Raw genomic sequence first — 19,685 nt, forward strand, 5'->3', positions numbered from 1 at the left:
CCCAGTGTCCCCAGCATGGTCCCCAGTGTCCCCGCAGGGTCCCCAGTGTCCCCCCAGTGTCCCCAGCATGGTCCCCAGTGTCCCCGCAGGGTCCCCAGTGTCCCCCCAGTGTCCCCAGCATGGTCCCCAGTGTCCCCACAGTGTCCCCAGTGTTCCCCCAGTGTCCCCACAGTGTCCCCAGTGTTCCCCCAGTGTCCCCTCAGTGTCACCTCCCTGTCCCCTTAGTGTCCCCCAATGTGTCCTCAGTGTCCCCAGTGTCCCCCAGTGTCCCCCCAGTGTCCCCCCAGTGTCCCCAGTGTCCCCCAGTGTCCCCCCAGTGTCCCCAGTGTCCCCAGTGTCCCCAGTGTCCCCAGTGTCCCCACCGAGGTCACTGCAATGGGGCGGGAAACGCGAGGGGGGAAAATGGCCGCCCCCAATCCCTGAGGGATCCCCCCCCCATACCGGGTTAATTAACCAGCACCACTCATCGGCTCCGTTAATTGATGCTGAAGGGGAAGTTTAATTGGGCAGCGGGTCGATTTTGGGTGGGGGGTCGTGCCAGTGCCCGCGGAGAGGATGAAGGTGAGGATGGAGGTGATGAAGATGAGGATGGAGGTGACGAAGGTGAGGATGGAGGTGACGAAGGTGATGATGGAGGTGATGAAGATGAGGATGGAGGTGACGATGGGAGCGGGGGCTCCACGGGGGCTCCTCCTGCAGGAAATTCGGGGAATTCGGGAAACCGTCCCGAGGGGGGTTTTGGGTGGAATCAGCGTTTTGGAAGAGATTTTAAAATCCCGAGGTTTTTAGGGGAAATCCTTGAGCTTTTGGGGGCGATCCTGGTTTATTTTTGGGGGGGAGAGGCGAGGGGGAACCCCAGGGATTTTTGGAGGGGAATCCAAAGGTTTTTGGGGGGAAATCCTGGGGGGTTTCTGGGGGAGGGTCCCGGGGGATTTTGGGGAGGATTCACAGGTTTTTGGGAGAGGGTCCTGGGGATTTTTTGGAGGGGCAATCCCAGGGGGTTTGGGGGAGAGTCCTGGGGTTTTTTGGGGGGGAAAATCCCAGTTTTTTGGGAGGTTTAACTGGGGATTTTTGGGGAGGGCTCCCGGGGATCTTTTGGGGAGAAATCCCGGGATTTTGGGGAGGTCTTTGGGGGGTCTCTCACCCTCAGGCCGCCGCCCCCTCGAACTTCTTCTTGCGCCCCTCCATCCCGCTCATGGCGTCCACGTTCTTGCGCCAGTCCCCGACCTCGTAGCTCTCCTGGGACGTTGTCACCAGTGTCCCCAACGTCCCCACGTACACCCCAAAACTACCCCAAAACACCCGGGAGTAACCCCCCAAAATACCACAGAAACTACCCCAAAAAATAACCCCGAAACGCCGCAAAAATTGCGTCAAAACGCCACTAAAATACCCCCCAAAACCCCCCGAAATTACCCAAAACACCACAAATATTTACCCAAAACCACCCCAAATATTTACCCCCAAACCACCGCAAAGCTCACCCCAAAACTCACCCACATCACCCCAAAAACACCACAAAAATCATCACAAAAACTACCCCCAAAAAACCCCCAAAATTCCCCAAAAATCACCCGAAAAATACCCCCAAAAACACCACGGAAATTACCTCAAACCCACCACAAAAACCCCCCAAAAAACCCCCAAAATTACCCTGAAACCCCACTACGATCACCCCAGGACCTCAAAAATCACCCCGGAACACAACAAAATACCCGAAAAGACCCAAAAAACCTCCCCAGAAACCCCACAAAAAAGAAACCCCACCCCAAAAATCACCCCAACCCGCACTGAAACCACCCCAAAAAACCATCCCCGATGTCCCCGCCGCCGTCCCCTCACCTTCTCGGCGTCGTCCTTGCGCACCTGGCGCGGCTGCGCCCTCAGGTCGGTGCCTCAAACCCCCCAAATCCCCCCAAAATCCCCCCAAAACGTCCCCGCCGCCGTCCCCTCACCTTCTCGGCGTCGTCCTTGCGCACCTGGCGCGGCTGCGCCCTCAGGTCGGTGCCCCCAACCCCCCAAATCCCCCCAAATCCCCCAAACCCCCCAAATCCCCCCAAAATCCCCCAAAATCCCCCAAAATGTCCCCGCCGCCGTCCCCTCACCTTCTCGGCGTCGTCCTTGCGCACCCGGCGTGGCTGCGCCCTCAGGTCGGTGCCTCAAACCCCCCAAATCCCCCCAAAATCCCCCAAATCCCCCAAAATCCCCCCAAATCCCCCCAAAATCCCCCAAATCCCCCCAAAACGTCCCCGCCGCCGTCCCCTCACCTTCTCGGCGTCGTCCTTGCGCACCTGGCGCGGCTGCGCCCTCAGGTCGGTGCCTCAAACCCCCCAAATCCCCCCAAAATCCCCCCAAATCCCCCCAAATTCCCCAGAACGTCCCCGCCGCCATCCCCTCACCTTCTCGGCGTCGTCCTTGCGCACCTGGCGCGGCTGCGCCCTCAGGTCGGTGCCTCAAACCCCCCAAATCCCCCCAAAATCCCCCCAAATCCCCCCAAATTCCCCCAGAACGTCCCCGCCGCCGTCCCCTCACCTTCTCGGCGTCGTCCTTGTGCACCTGGCGCAGCTGCGCCCTCAGGTCGGTGCCCCAAACCCCCCAAATCCCCCCAAATCCCCCAAAATCCCCCCAAATCCCCCCCAAATCCCCCCAAATCCCCCCAAAACGTCCCCGCCGCCATCCCCTCACCTTCTCGGCGTCGTCCTTGCGCACCTGGCGCGGCTGCGCCCTCAGGTCGGTGCCCCCAACCCCCCAAACTCCCCAAATCCCCCCCAAATCCCCCCAAAACGTCCCCGCCGCCGTCCCCTCACCTTCTCGGCGTCGTCCTTGCACACCCGGCGCAGCTGCGCCCTCAGGTCGGTGCCCCAAACCCCCCAAATCCCCCCAAATCCCCCAAATCCCCCAAAATCCCCCCAAATCCCCCCAAATCCCCCCAGAACGTCCCCGCCGCCGTCCCCTCACCTTCTCGGCGTCGTCCTTGCGCACCTGGCGCAGCTGCGCCCTCAGGTCGGTGCCCACGCGGGACTTCGTCCCCAGCAGCGCGGCCATCATGGCGTCGGCCGACAGCCGCACGCGGCGCAGGTTGGGCCGCACGAAGCGGCCCGCGGCCACGCGGCGCCGCAGCTCCTCCAGCTGGGGGACACGGAGAGGGGACGGCGGGGACGTGGAGGCCGCCGGGGACGCGGGGGACGGGTCCCCCCCTCAGGCGGCCCCCGTCCCCACCTCGGCGACGTTCTTGCTGACGCGCGCGCCCGTGTCGTAGCGCTCCTCGTCCACGCGGCCCACGCGGGCGTGCAGCTCCCGGCACAGCTCCTGGGGACGCCGGGCCGCGGCGCCGTCACCAGAGGCCCCGGTGCCCCCCGGCGTCCTCCAGGGTGGCCCCGGTGCCCCCCGGCGTCCCCTCAGCTGCAGCTCTGGCTCTCCCCGCCATTTCTCCCCTCGTTTCCCCCTCACGTTTCCCGCCATTTTCTCACCCTTTTCCCCTCACGTTTCCCTCTTTCCCACTCACATTTCCCACCATTTCCCCCCCACATTTTTCCCCATTTCCCCCTCACGTTTCTCCCCATTTCCCCCCCACATTTCCCCCTTTTCCCCCCCCATTTCTCCCCCCCACACCCCCGCTGTCCCCCCCACACTTCCCCCTTTCCCCCCACATTTCCCCTTTCCCCCCACATTTCCCCCCACATTTCCCCCTTTCTCCCCCCACATTTCCCCCCCCATTTCCCCCTCCTTTCTCCCCCCACATTTCCCCCCCCATTTCCCCCCATTCCCCCCCCCACATTTCCCTCTGTCTCCCCCCACATTTCCCCCTTTCTCCCCCCCCATTTCCCCCCCCATTCCCCCCCCATTTCCCCCCCATTTCCCCCCCCATTTCCCCCCACATTTCCCCCCCCATTTCCCCCCCATTTCCCCCCACATTTCCCCCCACATTTCCCCCCCCATTTCCCCCCACATTTCCCTCTGTCTCCCCCCACATTTCCCCCCCATTTCCCCCCCCATTTCCCCCCCATTTCCCCCCCATTTCCCCCCCCCATTCCCCCCCCATTTCCCCCCACATTTCCCCCATTTCCCCCCCCATTTCCCCCCCATTTCCCCCCCATTTCCCCCCCATTTCCCCCCACATTTCCCCCATTTCCCCCCCCATTTCCCCCCCATTTCCCCCCCATTTCCCCCCCATTTCCCCCCCCATTCCCCCCCCATTTCCCCCCACATTTCCCCCATTTCCCCCCCCATTTCCCCCCCATTTCCCCCCCATTTCCCCCCCATTTCCCCCCCATTTCCCCCCCCATTTCCCCCCCCATTTCCCCCCACATTTCCCCCTTTCCCCCCCACATTTCCCCCCTTTCTCCCCCCACATTTCCCCCCCATTTCCCCCCCCATTTCCCCCCCCCCCGCGCTGCCCGCTCACCTGCAGCTCGGTCACCCCCATCCCGTCCAGGGCGCCCAGGGGCGGGCAGAGCTCGCCCAGCACCCGGCTCTTCTCGGCCGCCCTGTCCGTCTCCTCCTTCTCCAGCTCCTTCTTCGCCCTCTGCAGCAGCAGCGTCTGGAAAACATTTGGGGAGCCCCCGAAAAGAACTTGGGGAGGCCCCCAGGGCCCCCGACATTTGGGGACTCCGGCCGAAATTCGGGGCTCCCCCTCCTCACCTTCAGCTGCAGCTTGCGAGACGCCGAGATTTTGGATTTCCTCTGGGGGGTGAGAGATTCGGGGTCAGGGTGGTGGGGGCACGGAGGGGTTTGGGCTCGGGGGGTTTTGGGGTGGGTTTGGGATTTGGGATTCCTGCGGGCTTCCCGGGGCTCTCAGGGGGGTTTTGGGAGGTTTTGGGGGCAGTTTTGGGGGTCTTTGGAGTGGGCTTTTTGGGGGTTTTTGGGGTGGGGTCTGTAAGGGGTTTTGGGGTGGCTTTTTAAGGTGGTTTTGGGGTTTTCGGGTTGGCTTTTTGGGGGTGTTTTTTGGGGGGTTTTCGGGGTGGGGTTTTTTTGGGTTGTTTGGGGTGGTTTTGGAGGTTTTGCGGGGGTGTTTTGGGGGCAGTTTTGGGGGTCTTTGGAGTGGGTTTTTGGGGGTTCTTGGGATGTTGTTTTGGCGGTTTTCAGGGTGGGTTTTTTTAGGGTTTTTGGGGTGGTTCTCTTAGGGGTTTTTGGGTGGCTTTTTAAGGTGGTTTTGGGGGTTTTCGGGGTTGTTTTTTGGGGGTGTTTTTGGGGGGGTTTTCAGGGTGGTTTTTACGGGGATTTTGGGGTAGTTCTTGGTGGTTTTTTGGGGTTTTCAGGGTGGGTTTTTTTGGGTTTTCGGGGTGGGTTTTGGGGTTTTTGGGGTGGGTTTTTGGGGCTGTTTTTTGGGGGGTTTTCAGGGTGGTTTTTAGGGGAATTTTGGGGTAGTTCTTGGTGGTTTTTTCGATTTTTGGGGTGTTTTTTTGGGTATTTGGGGTGGGTTTTGGGGGTTTTCAGGGTGGGTCCTGGGGTTTTTCGGGGCGGTTTTTTTTGGGTTTTGGGGGCGTTTTCTGGGTTTTTGGGGGCGTTTCGGGGAGCTTTCGCCCACCTTGGCGTGGGGCTCCACGGCGTAGCTGCGGTAATTGGCCGAGGACTTGCGGCGGAGGGGGGGCGGGCTGCGGGGGGGGCTCCGCGGGGGCCTCCCCCTCCTCTTCCTCCTCCTCCTCCGGGGGTCTCTGGGCCACGGGCACCGAGGGGTTAACACGGGGGGAGACCCCAAAAATGGGGGAGGGGGGAGGGGGAATTGGGGGAGGGGTCTCACCGGGGTGTCCTCCCTGGAGGGGGGGGGAGAGAACGGTTAGAGACCCCCAAAATGGGGTGGGGGTCCCCAAATTGGGGTGGAGACCCCCCCAAATGGGGCTGGGGACCCCAAAATCCCCCCCCCCCAGGACCCCCACTCACTCTCGGCCATTCGGAAGCTTCTGGAAGGTTCTGGAGGGGTCACGGGGGGTCCGGAGGGGTCACAGGACCCCCCCCCCCCCAAAATTCCAACCCCCCTTCCCCCCCCTCCCCTCCCCTCCCTGTTTGGGGCCGGTGCTGATAAGGGAGAGGGAGGGGGGCTAAAAATAGCCCCTTATCAGCCCCTCCCCCACCACGGCGGGGACAGAGCCGGCCCTCCCCCCCACACCAAAACAACCCCCCCAAGGACACCCAGGACACTGAGACCCCCTCCCCGAAAATAACCCCAGATCACCCCCAAAATCCCTCAAGGGACCCCAAAACCTCCTGGGATCCCCCCCCTCAATCCCCCCCAAAATCCCCCCGGGACCCCCGAATCAACTCCCCCCAAATTAGAGACAACCCCCCCTCCTCCCCAAAACCCTCCCTGGGAATTTGGAGCCCCCCAAGACCCCCCAAAAACGGGATCCCCCCCGGGACCCTCCAAAAACGGGGACCCCCCCCGAAACCCCCCGGGACCCCCAAAAACGGGATCCCCCCCAAAAACGGGACCCCCCCCAAAACCCCCCGGGACCCCCCAAAAACGGGACCCCCCCCAAAACCCCCCGGGACCCCCAAAAACGGGATCCCCCCAAAAACCCCCCAAAACCCCCCAAAAACGGGATCCCCCCCGGGACCCCCCAAAAACGGGACCCCCCCCAAAACCCCCCGGGACCCCCAAAAACGGGACCCCCCCCAAAAACCCCCCGGGACCCCCCCAAAAACGGGATCCCCCCAAAACCCCCCCAAAACCCCCCAAAAACGGGATCCCCCCCCAGAATCCCCCGGGACCCCCAAAAACGGGATCCCCCCCCAAAAAACGGGATCCCCCCAAAACCCCCCAGAAACGGGACCCCACCCCGGTACCTGCGGGAGCGGAGCCGTGGGAAAGCGGCGGCGCTTTATGAATGGGAAGGGGCGTGGCCTCGTGCGGGGGGGCGTGGTTATGAATGGGTAAATGGGCGGAGCTTAAAGGGGAGTGGGCGGGGATTTGGGGGGTCCCCGAGGGGATTTTGGGGACGATTTGGGGCGGGGGTCTCGGGCACTGGCAGGAGAATTTGGGGAGGGGTCTCGGGCGCCGGGAGGGGGATTTGGGGGGGATTTGGGGAGTGGGATTTGGGGTGATTTCGGGGTAATTTGGGGAGGGGGATTTGGGGTGATTTGGGGGTAATTTGGGGAGGGGGATTTGGGGTGATTTGGGGGTAATTTGGGGAGGGGGATTTGGGGGTGATTTCGAGGGTAATTTGGGGAGGGGGATTTGGGGGGCATCTGGGGGTAATTTGGGGGTAATTTGGGGACAGGGATTTGGGGTAATTTGGGGGTAATTTGGGGAGGGGGATTTGGGGTGATTTGGGGGTAATTTGGGGAGGGGTCTCGGGCACCGGGAGGGGGATTTTTGTGTAATTTGGGGAGGGGTCTCAGTCCGCGGGGACCTTCCGGAAGCGCGCGTGGGCGGGGGGGCTCCCCGGGGCCCCCCCAGGGCTCGAAGCCCCCGGCCCGCGCTAGCTCCGCCCCCCGCGCCCGGAACGCCTCCAGCTGGGCGGGGCCAAGGGTGGGCACGAACCTGGGGGGATTAATGTGGGGAGGGGGCGTCAATTGGGGCTGGGGGCTCCGAGGGGAGTTAATTGGGGGCGGGGGGGCTCCCGGGTTAATTGGGGCCGGGATCTCCCGGGGCGTTAATTTGGGTCTGGGGTCGCGGTACCCACGTGGGCAGCTCCAGCAGCAGCGTGGCCCCGGGGGCGGCCAGAGCCCCCAGCTCGGGGGTCAGCGCCGGCAGCGCCCTGCGGAGACCCCAGACCAAATTGGGGACCTCGGATCCCCCCAAAAACCCCCCGCCCGGTGCCTCCGACCCCCCGCCCCAAATCCACCCCCCGAACCATCCTCCCGGTGCTCGGGACCCCTCCCCGAATTATCCTGTCAGTGCCCGAGACCCCCAAACCTCCCCCCAAGACCCCTCCCAGACCCCCCGGACCCCCCCAAATCCCCCCCAGGACCCCCCAAATCCCCCCCAGACCCCCCCAAATCCCCCCCGGGACCCTCCAAATCCCCTCCAGACCCCCAAATCCCCCCCGGGGACCCCCCCAAATCCCCTCCAGACCCCCAAATCCCCCCAGATCCCCCAAATCCCCCCCACATCCCCCCCGGTGACCCCCCGCCCACCTCCAGCCCAGCACCAGCAGCCGGCAGAGCCCCCCGAGGCGGGCGGGGGTCGCGGGGGGGCGCCCCAAGGGCAGGAAGCGGATCCGGAGCGGGAGGGGGGCCAGAGAGCCTGGGGGGGGCACGGGGGGTTACTGGGGGGGGCACGGGGGGGCTTTGGGGGGGCCAGGGAAGGGTTGGGGGTGTCCCGGGGACAGTTGGGGACACACGGGGGCGGGGGGCGCCACTCACCCAGCGGGTGGGAATCGTCCCCGGGGGGGGGGTCCCGCTCCTCGGCGGGGGGGGTCTCGGTCCCCGGGGGGGGCCCCGGCGAGCAGCTCCTGCAGCAGCGCGGGTGACAACGGCCAGGGACACCTCGGTGGCCGTCTGCCGTCAGAGAGGAGACCCCCCCTCTAATTAAACGTCGGGACCCCCCCCCAAATAAACCCCGGGCCCGTTTTCCCGCCCCCCGCTCACCCTGGGGGGGCTCCGGGGCCCGCCGGGCTCGAGGCCGAAGCTGAGGAAGGGGCCGCTCACCGTGTCCCCCCCAGTACGCGGGGGGGGACAGCGCCCGTCCCGTCCTGGGGACACGGAGGGGACAGTGAGCGCTGTGTCCCCCCCCCCCCGGCCCCCGCTGTCCCCCCCGTGCCCCCACTCACGGCTCGGGGCCGCGCGTCGCTCAGCAGGGTCGGGTTGGGGGTGGCGCCCCCGCCCCCGAAGGCGTCGCCGCTCTCCCGCCAGCGCCCGAACTCGGCCGGTGACACCGCTGGTGGCCTTTGGGGACAGTCCCCGTCGGGCCGGGGGGGGTCACCGAGCCCTCCGGGGTGTCCCCGTGTCCCCCCCCGGTGTCCCCTCCCCGGGACCCTCCGATGTCCCCGCGTCCCCCCGGGATGTCCCCGAGGCTTCCCCCGGTGTCCCCCTCCCGGTATTTGCTGGGGCCTCCCCAACGTCCCCGCTGTCCCCCCTTTGTCCCCCGTTTGTCCCCCCCGCTGTCCCCCCCGTTGTCCCCGTGTGTCCCCCGGTGTCTCCGCTGTCCCCCGTTGTCCCCGTGTCCCCGCTGTCCCCCACTGTCCCCGGTGTCCCCCCGGTGCCCCCGTTGTCCCCCGCTGTCCCCCGGTGCCCCCCGTTGTCCCCGTGTCCCCGCTGTCCCCCGTTGTCCCCGCTGTCCCCCACTGTCCCCACTGTCCCCCGGTGTCCCCCGCTGTTACCCCTCGCGGGTGCAGCGCCATCCGCAGCTCCCAATCGGCCACGGCCGCCCGGGACTCGTACCGGACCCCCGGCGCCGCCGCAGCCGCCGGTCCCAGCCCGGGGGTCCCGGTACCGGCTCTGGTTCGGCCTCCGGTACCGGCCCCGGTTCGGCCCGGGACCCCGGGCCCGGCACCGCCCGCTCCCAGCGCCGCAGAACCGCCTCCAGCGCGTCCCGGTCCCGGCACTGCGGGAGGGACAGCCCGGTACCGGCAGAACCGGGACCCCGAGACCCCGGTAGCAGACAGTCCAGACAGTCCCAGTGTCCCCAGAACTCCGGTACCGGCCAGTCCTAGTCTCCACAATGTCCCCAGAACTCCGGAACCGTCCGGTCCCGGTGGCCCCGGTACCCCAGAACCCCTCCCAGCCCCGGTCCCGGCCGGTCCCGGTGTCTGGGCACGCGGCCCCCCGGTCCCTTCTGTCCCCCCTGTCCCCCGGTTCCCCCCTGTCCCCCGGTCCCCCCCTGTCCCCCTGTCCCCCTGTCCCCCGGTCCCCCCCTGTCCCCCGGTCTCCCCTGTCCCCCCTGTCCCCCCTGTCCCCCTGTCCCCCTTGTCCCCCGGTCCCCTGTCCCCCGGTCCCCCTGTCCCCCTGTCCCCCTGTCCCCCTTGTCCCCCGGTCCCCCGGTCCCCCCTGTCCCCCCTGTCCCCCCTGTCCCCCTTGTCCCCCTGTCCCCCCTGTCCCCCTTGTCCCCCGGTCCCCCCTGTCCCCCGGTCCCCCCTGTCCCCTGTCCCCCCTGTCCCCCTGTCCCCCTGTCCCCCCTGTCCCCGTCCCCCCTGTCCCCCTGTCCCCCCGGTCCCCCCTGTCCCCCCGGTCCCCCGGTCCCCCCTGTCCCCCGGTCCCCCCTGTCCCCCCTTGTCCCCCTGTCCCCCTGTCCCCCTGTCCCCCTTGTCCCCCTGTCCCCCGGTCCCCCGGTCCCCCCTGTCCCCCGGTCCCCCCTGTCCCCCTGTCCCCCTGTCCCCCCCGGTCCCCCCCCGTCCCCCCGGTCCCCCGGGCCGGTTCTGACCTTCATGAGCTGCAGGTCGGCGGGCCCGGGGCGGTCCCGGCCCGGTTCGGAGCCGAGCCAGCGGCGCAGGCGGCCCGCGGCTCCCCGGAGCTGGGCGGCGGTGCCGGCGCGGAGCGAGCCCGAGCCCAGCAGCTCCAGCAGGGCGGCGGCGCGGGCTGCGGCACCCCAATGTCGGGGGTCTTAGCCCCAAATCCCGAGGGTTCCCCCCCAAAATCCCGAAGATTCGCCCAAAACTGGGGCGATTTCCGGTCCCCGGGGGCTGTTGTCACCGGCGGGTTCCCGGTACCTGCGGGTCGCGGCCGCTCCGGCGCCTCCAGCGCCAGCAGCAGGAACAGGAGCTGGCGGGCCACGGGCTCGGGGCTCTGCTCGGCCACCAGCACCTGCCGGAGCACCGGGAGACAGCGGGATAAAGCCCCGGCGACACCGGCAAAAACCCCGGAGAAACCGGGACAAAAACCCGGTAAAACCGGGAAAAAACCCCCCGGAACCGGGACAAAAACCCCCCGTAAAACCGGGACAAAAACCCGGTAAAACTGGGGAAAAAACCCTGGAAAAACCCCCGGTAACACCGGGAAAAACCCCGGAAAAACCGGGACAAAAACCCGGTAAAACTGGGAAAAAAAACCCGGTAAAACCAGGACAAAAACCTGGTAAAACGGGGAGAAACACAGGTAAAACCAGGAGAAACCGGGAACACCGAGAGAAACCCCGGTAAAACCGAGACAAAGCCCGGAAAAAACCAGGCTAAACCCCAGTAAAACCGGGAGAAACCCCGGTAAAACCGGGACAACTCCCGGTAATAGCGGGAGCTCCATCCCGCCCCCGCGCCCCGTGAGCCGGCCCCCTGCACCCCGCCCGGTGTCCCCTCCCGGTTGTCCCCTCCTCTGCCCGTGTCCCGCCCCGCTGTCCCCTCCGGTGTTGCCGGTGCTCACGGTGATGTCCCGGGGCGGTCCCCGCCGTGCCCGGGCCGCCGTCATCAGCAGGTGCCGGCCCTCAGCCGCCCCCACCAGCAGCACCGAGGCGCCGGCGTCCGGCTCCGGCGGGACTGCGCGGGGCGGGAACGTGAGGGGAGAGCGGTTACCGGGAGCCCCGGCACGGGCGGAGAGCGCCGGGAAAGGGGTTTGGGGCTCACGGTGAAGGCGGAGATCGATGGCCGGGGACAGCCCCCACCAGCACACGGTGCCCACGGCTTCTTCCAGCGCGGCCGCCATGGCCGAGCCCTCACGGAGCCCTCACGGATCACGGAGCCCTCACGGATCCCTCAGGGAGCCCGGAGCCCTCACGGAGCCCTCACGGATCCCGGAGCCCTCACGGATCCCTCAGGGAGCCCGGAGCCCTCACGGAGCCCTCACGGATCCCGGATCCCTCCCGGAGCCCGGAGCCCTCACGGAGCCCTCACGGATCCCGGAGCCCTCACGGAGCCCTCACGGATCACGGAGCCCTCACGGATCCCTCCGGGAGCCCGGAGCCCTCACGGAGCCCTCACGGAGCCCTCACGGATCCCTCACGGAGCCCGGAGCCCTCACGGAGCCCTCACGGATCCCTCACGGAGCCCGGAGCCCTCACGGAGCCCTCACGGATCCCTCACGGAGCCCGGAGCCCTCACGGAGCCCTCACGGATCCCTCCGGGAGCCCGGAGCCCTCACGGAGCCCTCACGGAGCCCTCACGGATCCGTCACGGAGCCCGGAGCCCTCACGGAGCCCTCACGGATCCCTCACGGAGCCCGGAGCCCTCACGGAGCCCTCACGGTTCCCTCACGGAGCCCCGGTAACCGCCGCTGACCAATCAGGAGAGAGAACGGCGCCGGTGAGACGCGAGCGGACCAATGGGAAGCCAGAGCAGAGGCGGGAAAAGCCGGCGAACCAACGAGAAGCGAGAGAAGAGGGGAAGCCCCGCCCTCAAGGACGCGGTTGCCACGGTAAAACCAACGAAACCACGCCCACACACTTTATTAGCACGAATCTCATTAGCATAACCACGCCTTCTCATCAGCATAACCCCACCCCACACTGATTTTGCCGAATTTCGGGGTTTTTCCCCCATTTTTCCTCAATGACGTCACCGATGACGCCCCCCACCCCTATTTCACCCCCAAATCTCCTCCAGGGTCGGGCGCGGAGCGTTTATTCCCCCCGCATCGGGGGGGTCGCCGGATTTTGGGGAGTTTTTCGGGGCCCCCCGAGGCTGGGAGGGATTTTTGGGGCGATTTGGGGCGGTTTTGGGGTCACCGGTCCATGGTGGATTCCTCGGGGGGGGGTCTCGAAGCACAGCTGCAGGAGCCGCTCGCAGAATTCCAGCTCTTCCTGTCGGGGGGGATTTCGGGAGGGCTCGGCCTCAAAATCCCGGGAATTCACCCCAAAACCTGGAGAGGTTTTAGCCCCGAAATCCCCCGGATTCTGCCCAAAATCCCCGAGGGTTTCACCCCAAAATCCCCGAGGGTTTTGCCCTTAAAATCACACGGATTACACCCCCAAAATTCCAGGGATTTCCCCCCCAAAAACCACGGAGATTTCCCCTTCAAAATCCCACAGATTTCCTTGGGATTTGCCCCAAAATTTCAGGAATTTTCCCCCCCCCCCCAAAATCCCATTAATTTCCTCCCCCCAAATTCTGATGATTTCCCCCGAAATCTCAGGAATTTCCCTCCCCAATATCCCCGAGGATTTCCCCCAAAATCCCAAGGATTTGCCCCACAATTTCAGGGAATTCCCCCCTCAAAACCCATTAATTCCCCCCCCCAGAACTTCCCCTAAAAATTCAGATTTTTTTCCACCCAAAATCCCGTGTGTTTTCCCCCGAATTTCAGGATTTTTTTTTTCCCCCAACCCCCCTCAGATAAAACCTCGTTTTTTTGCCCCAAATCCCGGGATTTCAGCCCGATCCGTGACCTGGAACTCGTCGTGTCCTCGCAGCAGCTGCCGCCGCTCCCGGAGCAGCTCCTCCAGCCCCAGGCCGGGGGCTCGGCACTCCCGCAGCCCCTCGGGGAAATCCGTGGCCAAACTGGGGCGAAAAAAGGACATTTTGGGCAATTTGGGTTCTGGGCCGGCACGGGGGCGGGGAACGGCCCGAAAACAACCCCAAAACTGCACAAAAACTGCTCCAAAACTGCACAAAAACTGCTCCAAAACAACCCCAAAACTGCTCCAAAACTGCTCCAAAACAACCCCAAAACTGCACAAAATCTGCTCCAAAACAACCCCAAAACTGCTCCAAAACTGGACAAAAACTGCTCCAAAACTGCACAAAAACTGCTCCAAAACTGCTCCAAAACAACCCCAACACTGCACAAAAACTGCTCAAAAACAACCCCAAAACTGTGCCAAAACTGCACAAAAACTGCTCAAAAACTGCTCCAAAACTGCACAAAAAACTGCTCCAAAACAACCCCAAAACTCCCCAAAAAACTGCTCCAAAACAACCCCAAAACTGCTCCAAAACTGCACAAAAACTGCTCCAAAACTGCTCCAAAACTGCTCCAAAACTGGACAAAAACTGCTCCAAAATAACCCCAAAACTGCTCCAAAACAACCCCAAAACTGCTCCAAAACTGGACAAAAACTGCTCCAAAACTGCTCCAAAACTGCTCAAAAACAACCCCAAAACTGCTCCAAAACTGCACAAAAAACTGTTCCAAAACAACCCCAAAACTCCCCAAAAAACTGCTCCAAAACAACCCCAAAACTGCACAAAAACTACACAAAAACTGCTCCAAAACTGCTCCAAAACTGCTCCAAAACTGGACAAAAACTGCCCCAAAACAACCCCAAAACTGCTCCAAAACTCCCCAAAAACTCCCCAAAAACGCTCCAGAATTACCCCCAAGCCCCCCCGCGGCCCCCAGCCCCGGATAAACCGCCCCAAAGCTGCCCCGAAATCCCCCACCGCCCGAAGAGCCGCCTCAGCCCCGGCCTTCCCCCCCGCAATCCGGCTTTTTATCCCGAGATTCGGATTTCTTCTTCATCACCTCCCCCCGACACCTCCGGGATTTTTCCTCCGGCTTCTCCGTTTCCCCACGGGATTTCCGGGGTTGTTTTGTTCCCCCCGACTTTCCGCGCTCCTCGGGGAAGCGGGGAATTGCGGGGGCAGGTTTTCGGGGATCGGAGGGTTCCGACGCACCTGCAGAGCGCGCCCAGGCCGTGCTCGTGGGCGCCGTCGTGCTCGGAGCGCAGCAGCGTCACCACCCGAGGCACCAGGCCCAGCCCCACCAGCGGCCCTGCCGGGATTCTGGGGTCAGCTCCCGGGAATTCCGGGAATTCGGGGCCCGAGGGGGCTCGGGAAGGCCGGGAACGGGAATATCGGGGGGGGTTGGGGGGATGTTTTGGGCTTTTTCTTTATTTTCGGAGGGGTTTTTGGATTTTTTGGGGGGGATTTTTCGGGGGGTTTTGGGGTCAGTCCTGGGGGTTTTGGGTCAATAAAGAAAACTCGGGGGTCCGGAGGGTCTCGGGAAGGGCGGGAAAGGGATTTTGGGGGGAGTTTTGGGGGTTTTTTTGGGTTATCTCACCCCTCAGGGGGTTTGGGGTAATTTGGGGGGATTTGGGGACCCCAAAGGGCGCTGGCAAGGGTACGACGAGATCCAAAAACGGATTTTTTTGGGGGAATTTTTGGGTTTTTGGGATTTTTTTGGGGTCTCACCCCTCAGGGGGTTTGGGGTTATTTTTGGGGTGAATTTGGGGGTTTTGGGGTAACCTGGAGACCCCGAAGGACACTGGGGAGGGGGCGAGGGGCTCAGAGAAGGGATTTTTGGGGGAATTTTGGGGTTTTTGGGGTTTTTTTGGGATCTCATCCCTCAGGGGTGTTTGGGGTTATTTTTGGGGTGAATTTGGGGGTTTTGGGGTAACCTGGAGACCCCACAGGACACTGGGGAGGGGCTCAGAGAAGGGATTTTTGGGGGGATTTTGGGGTTTTTGGGGTTTTTTTGGGGGGTCTCACACCTCAGGGGGTTCGGGGTTATTTTTGGGGTCAATTTGGGGTTTTGGGGTCACCTGGAGACTCCGAAGGACACTGGGGAGGGGCTCAGAGAAGGGATTTTTGGGGGGATTTTGGGGTTTTTTTGGGGGGTCTCACCCCTCGGGGGGTTCGGGGTTATTTTTGGGGTGAATTTGGGGTTTTGGGGTCACCTTTGAGGCGGGGGTGCTCCTTGAGCAGACAGTGCAGCAGGAACGCAGCTCTGGCCCTCAGGGCGGGCTGGGGGCTCTGCAGGACCCCCCCCAAAACCTCGAGACCCCCCAGAGCCTCCAGCTGCTCCAGCCCCTCGGGCTGGGCACGCACCAGGCCTGGAGGGGGAAACGAAAAACAAACTGGGGTGAAAAACCTCCAAAACCGGGCAAAAATCACCCACAACCGGGCAAAAATAACCCCGAAACCCGCGCCAAAAATGCCGAACCCACCCCGGAACCAGCCCAAAGAGATCCCCCAAACCGCCCAAAAAAACTCCTGCAACCCCCCAAAACCATCCCCAAAATCATCCCCAAAAATTCCCCGAGTCCCACCCCGGGTCACGCAAACTCCATCCCAAAAACCCCCGAGAAAACCAGCCCAAAATCCCCCCCCGAGATCCCCCAATTCCACCCCAAAACCCGCCCCAGAAATTCCCGAAAATCCCCCGAAACACACGAAAAACGGACAAAAAAAAAGCCAAAAAACCCAGAAAAATTCCCCCCCCAAAAAAACCAAATTGAGAAATTGCCCCAAACTTCCCCAAACACCCCAAATCCCCCCCAAAACCACCCCAAACCTCCTGAAAAACCCAAAAGACTCCCCAAAACATCCCAAATCCACCCCGAAACACCCAAACCTCCTGAAAAACCCGAAAGATTCCCCAAAACACCCCAAATCCACCCCGAAACATCCAAATCTCCTGAAAAACCCAAAAGATTCCCCAAAACATCCCAAATCCACCCCGAAACACCCAAACCTCCTGAAAAACCCGAAAGATTCCCCAAAACATCCCAAATCCACCCCGAAAAAATTTAAAAAACCCAAAAATTCCCCCCCAAAAAAACCCAAATTGAGAAATTGCCCCAAACACCCCAAATCCCCCCCAAATCACCCAAACCGCCTGAAAAACCCAAAAGATTCCCCAAAACACCCCAAACCCACCCCGAAAAAATTTAAAAAACCCAAAAAGTTTCCCCAAGACACCCCAAATCCACCCCGAAAAAATTTAAAAAACCCAAAGATTCCACAAGACACCCCAAATCCACCCTGAAAAAATTAAAATAAAAAACCCCAAAAACATGGAAAAATTCCCAAACCCCCCCAAACGGCCCCAAACTTTCCCCCAGACTCACAGGAGACGGCGAAGAGGGCGGCGGGGGGCACGCGGGGGTGGGGGTCCGCGCGCAGCGCCCCCAGCAGGGCGGGCAGAGCCCCCAGCCCCAGCGCCCGGCCCTGCGCCCGCGGCAGGTTCTGCGCGCAGCAGCCCAGCAGGCGCGCGGCGCCGGCGCGGAGCGGCGCCCAGGGGTGCCCCAGCAGCTGCACAGCCGCCTCCAGGCCGCCCAGGGAGCAGAAATCTGCCCGGGAGCGGGGAGGGACGGGGCTGAAAGGGCTGCAGAACGGGCGGGAATGGCGCCCCGCGCGCAAGAAACGGCCCGAGGCCGCCCCAAAAGCCCAATCCCAGCCCAAATCCGCCCCAAAACCTCCAACTCCAGCCCAAATCCGCCCCAAAACCCCAATTCCAGCCCAAATCCGCCCGAAAACCCCCAATTCCAGCCCAAATCCCCCCAGTGACCCCAAATCCGCCCCAAAACCCCAATCCCAGCCCAAATCCCGTCAGTGACCCCAAATCCACCCTAAAACCCCCAATTCCAGCCCAAATCCCCCCAGTGACCCCAAATCCGCCCTAAAACCCCAATTCCAGCCCAAATCCCCCCAGTGACCCCGAATCCGCCCCAAAACCCCCCAATCCCAGCCCAAATCCCCCCAGTGACCCCAAATCCGCCCCAAAACCCCAATCCCAGCCCAAATCCCCCCTAAAACCTCCAATCCCAGCCCAAATCCCGTCAGTGACCCCAAATCCACCCTAAAACCCCCAATTCCAGCCCAAATCTCCCCTAAAACCCCAATTCCAGCCCAAATCCGTCCCAAAACCCCAATCCCAGCCCAAATCCGCCCTAAAACCCCCCAATTCCAGCCCAAATCCCGTCAGTGACCCCGAATCCGCCCCAAAACCCCCCAGTTCCAGCCCAAATCCCCCCAGTGACCCCAAATATGCCCCAAAACCCCCCAATTCCAGCCCAAATCCCGTCAGTGACCCCGAATCCGCCCCAAAACCCCCCAATTCCAGCCCAAATCCCCCCAGTGACCCCGAATCCGCCCCAAAACCCCCCAATTCCAGCCCAAATCCGCCCAGTGACCCCGAATCGCTCAAATTCCACCCCAAAGCCCCTCAAAACCTCCCCGAACCCCCCAAATTCCCCCCAAACCCCTGAGCCCCTGCCCGTGGTGCTGTCGAGGCTCTCGCAGAGCTCGGCCAGCTCCCCCAGACCACCCCAAATCCCCCCAAATCCACCCCAGACCACCCCAAATCCACCCCAAACCACCCCAAATCCACCCCAAATCCACCCCAGACCACCCCAAATCCACCCCAGACCACCCCAAACCACCCCAAATCCACCCCAAATCCACCCCAAATCCCCCCAAATCCCCCCCAAAGCCCTCAGTTACCCCACTAACCCATCCACCCCGTACCCGTGGCGCTGTCGAGGCTCTCGCAGAGCTCGGCCAGCTCCCCCAGACCACCCCAGACCACCCCAAATCCACCCCAAATCCACCCCAAATCCACCCCAAATCCACCCCAGACCACCCCAGACCACCCCAGACCACCCCAAATCCCCCCCAAGCCCTCAGTTACCCCACTAACGCATCCAGCCCGTACCCGTGGCGTTGTCGAGGCTCTCGCAGAGCTCGGCCAGCTCCTCCAGACCACCCCAAACCACCCCAAACCACCCCAAATCCACCCCAAATCCACCCCAGACCACCCCAAATCCCCCCCAAGCCCTCAGTTACCCCACTAACGCATCCAGCCCGTACCCGTGGCGTTGTCGAGGCTCTCGCAGAGCTCGGCCAGCTCCTCCAGACCACCCCAAACCACCCCAAATCCACCCCAAATCCACCCCAAATCCACCCCAGACCACCCCAGACCACCCCAGACCACCCCAAATCCCCCCCAAGCCCTCAGTTACCCCACTAACCCATCCAGCCCGTACCCGTGGCGTTGTCGAGGCTCTCGCAGAGCTCGGCCAGCTCCTCCAGCGCCCGCTCGTGCTCGCCCGTGTCCCCCGGGCCCCTCTCGGCCGCCTCCTCCCCCGGGCACGGCCGGGCCAGGACCCGCAGGCAGCGCTGCAGCTCCGCCCGGGAGCCGCCCGTGCTGCCCAGGGCCTCGGTCACGGCGGCCCGCAGCCACCGCTGCCGCTGGAACAGAAACAGATGTGAAATTGCGGCCGAAACCCGCACAAAATTCAGCCGGGGTTAACCCCGGGCCGGCCCCGGAGCCGCCCGTGCTGCCCGGGGCCTCGGGCACCGCGGCCCGCAGCCGCCGCTGCCGCTGGACAGCGACTAAACATAAAACACACGTGGGAATTGTATGGGAAAGGGGCCGGGAATTAGCCCCAGGGTCGGCCGGAATTGTATCCGGGATCGGCTTAAACCACCGCCAGAGGTCCCGCCGAAAGGGGCCGAAAACAGCCCCGAAATCGGCCAGAATTAACCCCAAATCGGCCGGAAACACCGCCCAAGCTGACCCAAACTGCACCCCCAAAACTGGCTCCTCTGAGACCCCAAAATCGGCCCCCCCCCCCCCAAAAAAAAAATAAATCAGCACCATGGACCTAAAATCGGCCACAATGTCCGCCAAAATCAGCCGAAACCACCCCAAAATCACCGCCAGAACCAGCGGAAATTAGCCCAAATTACCGCCCGGGACCCCAGCGCACCTGAGGACGCCCCAAATCCCCCCCAAACCCCAACAAAGCCCCCGCGGACCTCCTCGGCCATGGGCTGCCGGGGCTCGGGCTGCGCCTCCCCGGCCACCAGCGCCATCTCCAGCAGCCCCTGCAGCGTGTGCGGAGGTTCCCGCCGGCCCCCGCCGGCCCCGCCGCCCTCGGCCGCGGCCATGGCGCTGCGGGAGAGCCGGGGATCCCTGCGGGGCCCGATCCGCCCGCCCCGGGAGCACCGGGAGCGCTTAACGGAGCCAGCCGCGCCCGGGCGCCGCCATCCTGGAACGGGCGTGGCTAACGGCGGAAGCGGGCGGGGCTTGGCGGAGGAAATGGGCGTGGCCTGGGGTGTATTGTTTATGGCCGGCCGCACGCTGAGCTCATTGTGAGCCGGCGGCGGTGAGTGACGGCGCGTTAGACTAATTAAAACAAAGTACCGGCGAGGGAAAGC

At 63.6% G+C, this 19,685-nt stretch overlaps 2 protein-coding genes across 3 annotated transcripts; both read right to left on the minus strand.

Annotated features, from left to right (window-relative positions):
• Nucleotides 1-479: 479 nt before the first annotated feature.
• Nucleotides 480-7,796, minus strand: LOC136305739 (troponin I, cardiac muscle-like). Its single transcript, XM_066209053.1, is given in 10 exon segments — nt 480-693; nt 1,145-1,239; nt 2,959-3,129; nt 3,220-3,309; nt 4,406-4,540; nt 4,642-4,683; nt 5,528-5,579; nt 5,581-5,753; nt 7,619-7,697; nt 7,774-7,796. Coding segments are annotated over 9 exon segments (858 nt in total). The 3' UTR covers nt 480-693; nt 1,145-1,146.
• Nucleotides 7,797-12,179: 4,383 nt separating this feature from the next.
• On the minus strand, nt 12,180-19,548 carry HSPBP1 (HSPA (Hsp70) binding protein 1). Of its 2 annotated transcripts, XM_066209050.1 has the most exons (7): nt 19,284-19,548; nt 18,509-18,713; nt 16,592-16,813; nt 15,419-15,574; nt 14,418-14,514; nt 13,190-13,301; nt 12,180-12,604 (listed from the first exon to the last, which is right to left on the minus strand). In XM_066209050.1, exons 1-7 carry the CDS (start codon nt 19,413-19,415, stop codon nt 12,425-12,427), a joined length of 1,104 nt encoding a protein of 367 aa, XP_066065147.1. In that variant the 5' UTR covers nt 19,416-19,548; the 3' UTR covers nt 12,180-12,424. The 2 variants fall into 2 exon arrangements, with proteins under 2 accessions (XP_066065147.1, XP_066065148.1); XM_066209051.1 differs by lacking the exon at nt 16,592-16,813 and having other exon boundaries at nt 19,284-19,547.
• Between the last annotated feature and the right edge of the window lie 137 nt (nt 19,549-19,685).

The sequence above is a fragment of the Chamaea fasciata genome, unplaced genomic scaffold (assembly GCF_029207755.1).
Source record: "Chamaea fasciata isolate MVZ Bird 193981 ecotype frontalis unplaced genomic scaffold, bChaFas1.0.hap1 SCAF_616, whole genome shotgun sequence".
Lineage (NCBI taxonomy): Eukaryota > Metazoa > Chordata > Aves > Passeriformes > Sylviidae > Chamaea > Chamaea fasciata.